The following is an 849-nucleotide window of genomic DNA, read 5'->3' on the forward strand; positions in this document are numbered from 1 at the left end:
CAGCAAGGGCACCCTGGTGCAGACCAAAGGTGTAGGTGCTTCTGGGTCGTTTCGTCTTAGCAAGAAACCTGGAGAAGTAAAAGAAAAAGCCCCCCAAAAGAGGGCAGCCGCAGCTAAGCCCAAGAAGCCGGTGGCCAAGAAGCCTGCCAGCGCTGCTAAGAAGCCTAAGAAGGCAGTGACAGTGAAGAAGAGCCCTAAGAAGGCCAAGAAGCCGGCAGCGGCCAAGAGAGCAGCCAAGAGCCCCAAGAAGGTGACAAAGGCTGCCAAGCCCAAAAAGGCAGTGGCAGCAGCGAAGAGCCCGGCCAAGGCAAAGGCAGTGAAACCCAAAGCAGCCAAGCCCAAGGCAGCAAAGCCCAAAGCAGCAAAAGCAAAGAAGGCTGCGCCCAAGAAGAAGTAAGTCTCCGGTGGAGGAAAAGTTGCTCTGCGCTTCAACCCAACGGCTCTTTTAAGAGCCACCTAAGTTTTCTTTTAAAAGGCTGAAACACTGACCATACTGGGGAAGGGTGATAAAGGGGAGCAGTTTCAGGGAGTGGCTTTCTTGTGAAAGTACTGTTTTACGTTTCCTCGGGATAAGAGTGGGGAAACTGTAGCGTGCTGATGGCTTCGGAATGCCCGCATGGTGTATGTAGAGATTGGTTGTGGCCGAGTCAGTCCCTCCCCGGAGCGGGGTAGGGAGATGGCGTGGGGTCAGAGTACTTTGCGCACGGGACTGTGTGTCGCATGTACCCTGGTAATGGCTTGTCAATTTTGGACAACCATTTCAATAGACGCGGAAAAATTTTACTGCTTTAATGAAGTTCAAGCTCTTTTTTTGAAGTTGTAGGTGGCTCTGAAAAGAGCCTTTGTGTT

At 52.1% G+C, this 849-nt stretch overlaps 1 protein-coding gene across 1 annotated transcript; it reads left to right on the top strand.

Annotated features, from left to right (window-relative positions):
- Positions 1 to 4: 4 nt before the first annotated feature.
- Positions 5 to 397, top strand: LOC103805512 (histone H1.11L-like; the record flags this gene model as incomplete). Its single annotated transcript, XM_009078162.1, has 1 exon — positions 5 to 397. A coding segment is annotated over one exon (393 nt), but the record flags the coding sequence as incomplete, so codon positions are not given.
- Between the last annotated feature and the right edge of the window lie 452 nt (positions 398 to 849).

Source organism: Acanthisitta chloris, unplaced genomic scaffold (genome assembly GCF_000695815.1).
Source record: "Acanthisitta chloris isolate BGI_N310 unplaced genomic scaffold, ASM69581v1 Scaffold38697, whole genome shotgun sequence".
Lineage (NCBI taxonomy): Eukaryota > Metazoa > Chordata > Aves > Passeriformes > Acanthisittidae > Acanthisitta > Acanthisitta chloris.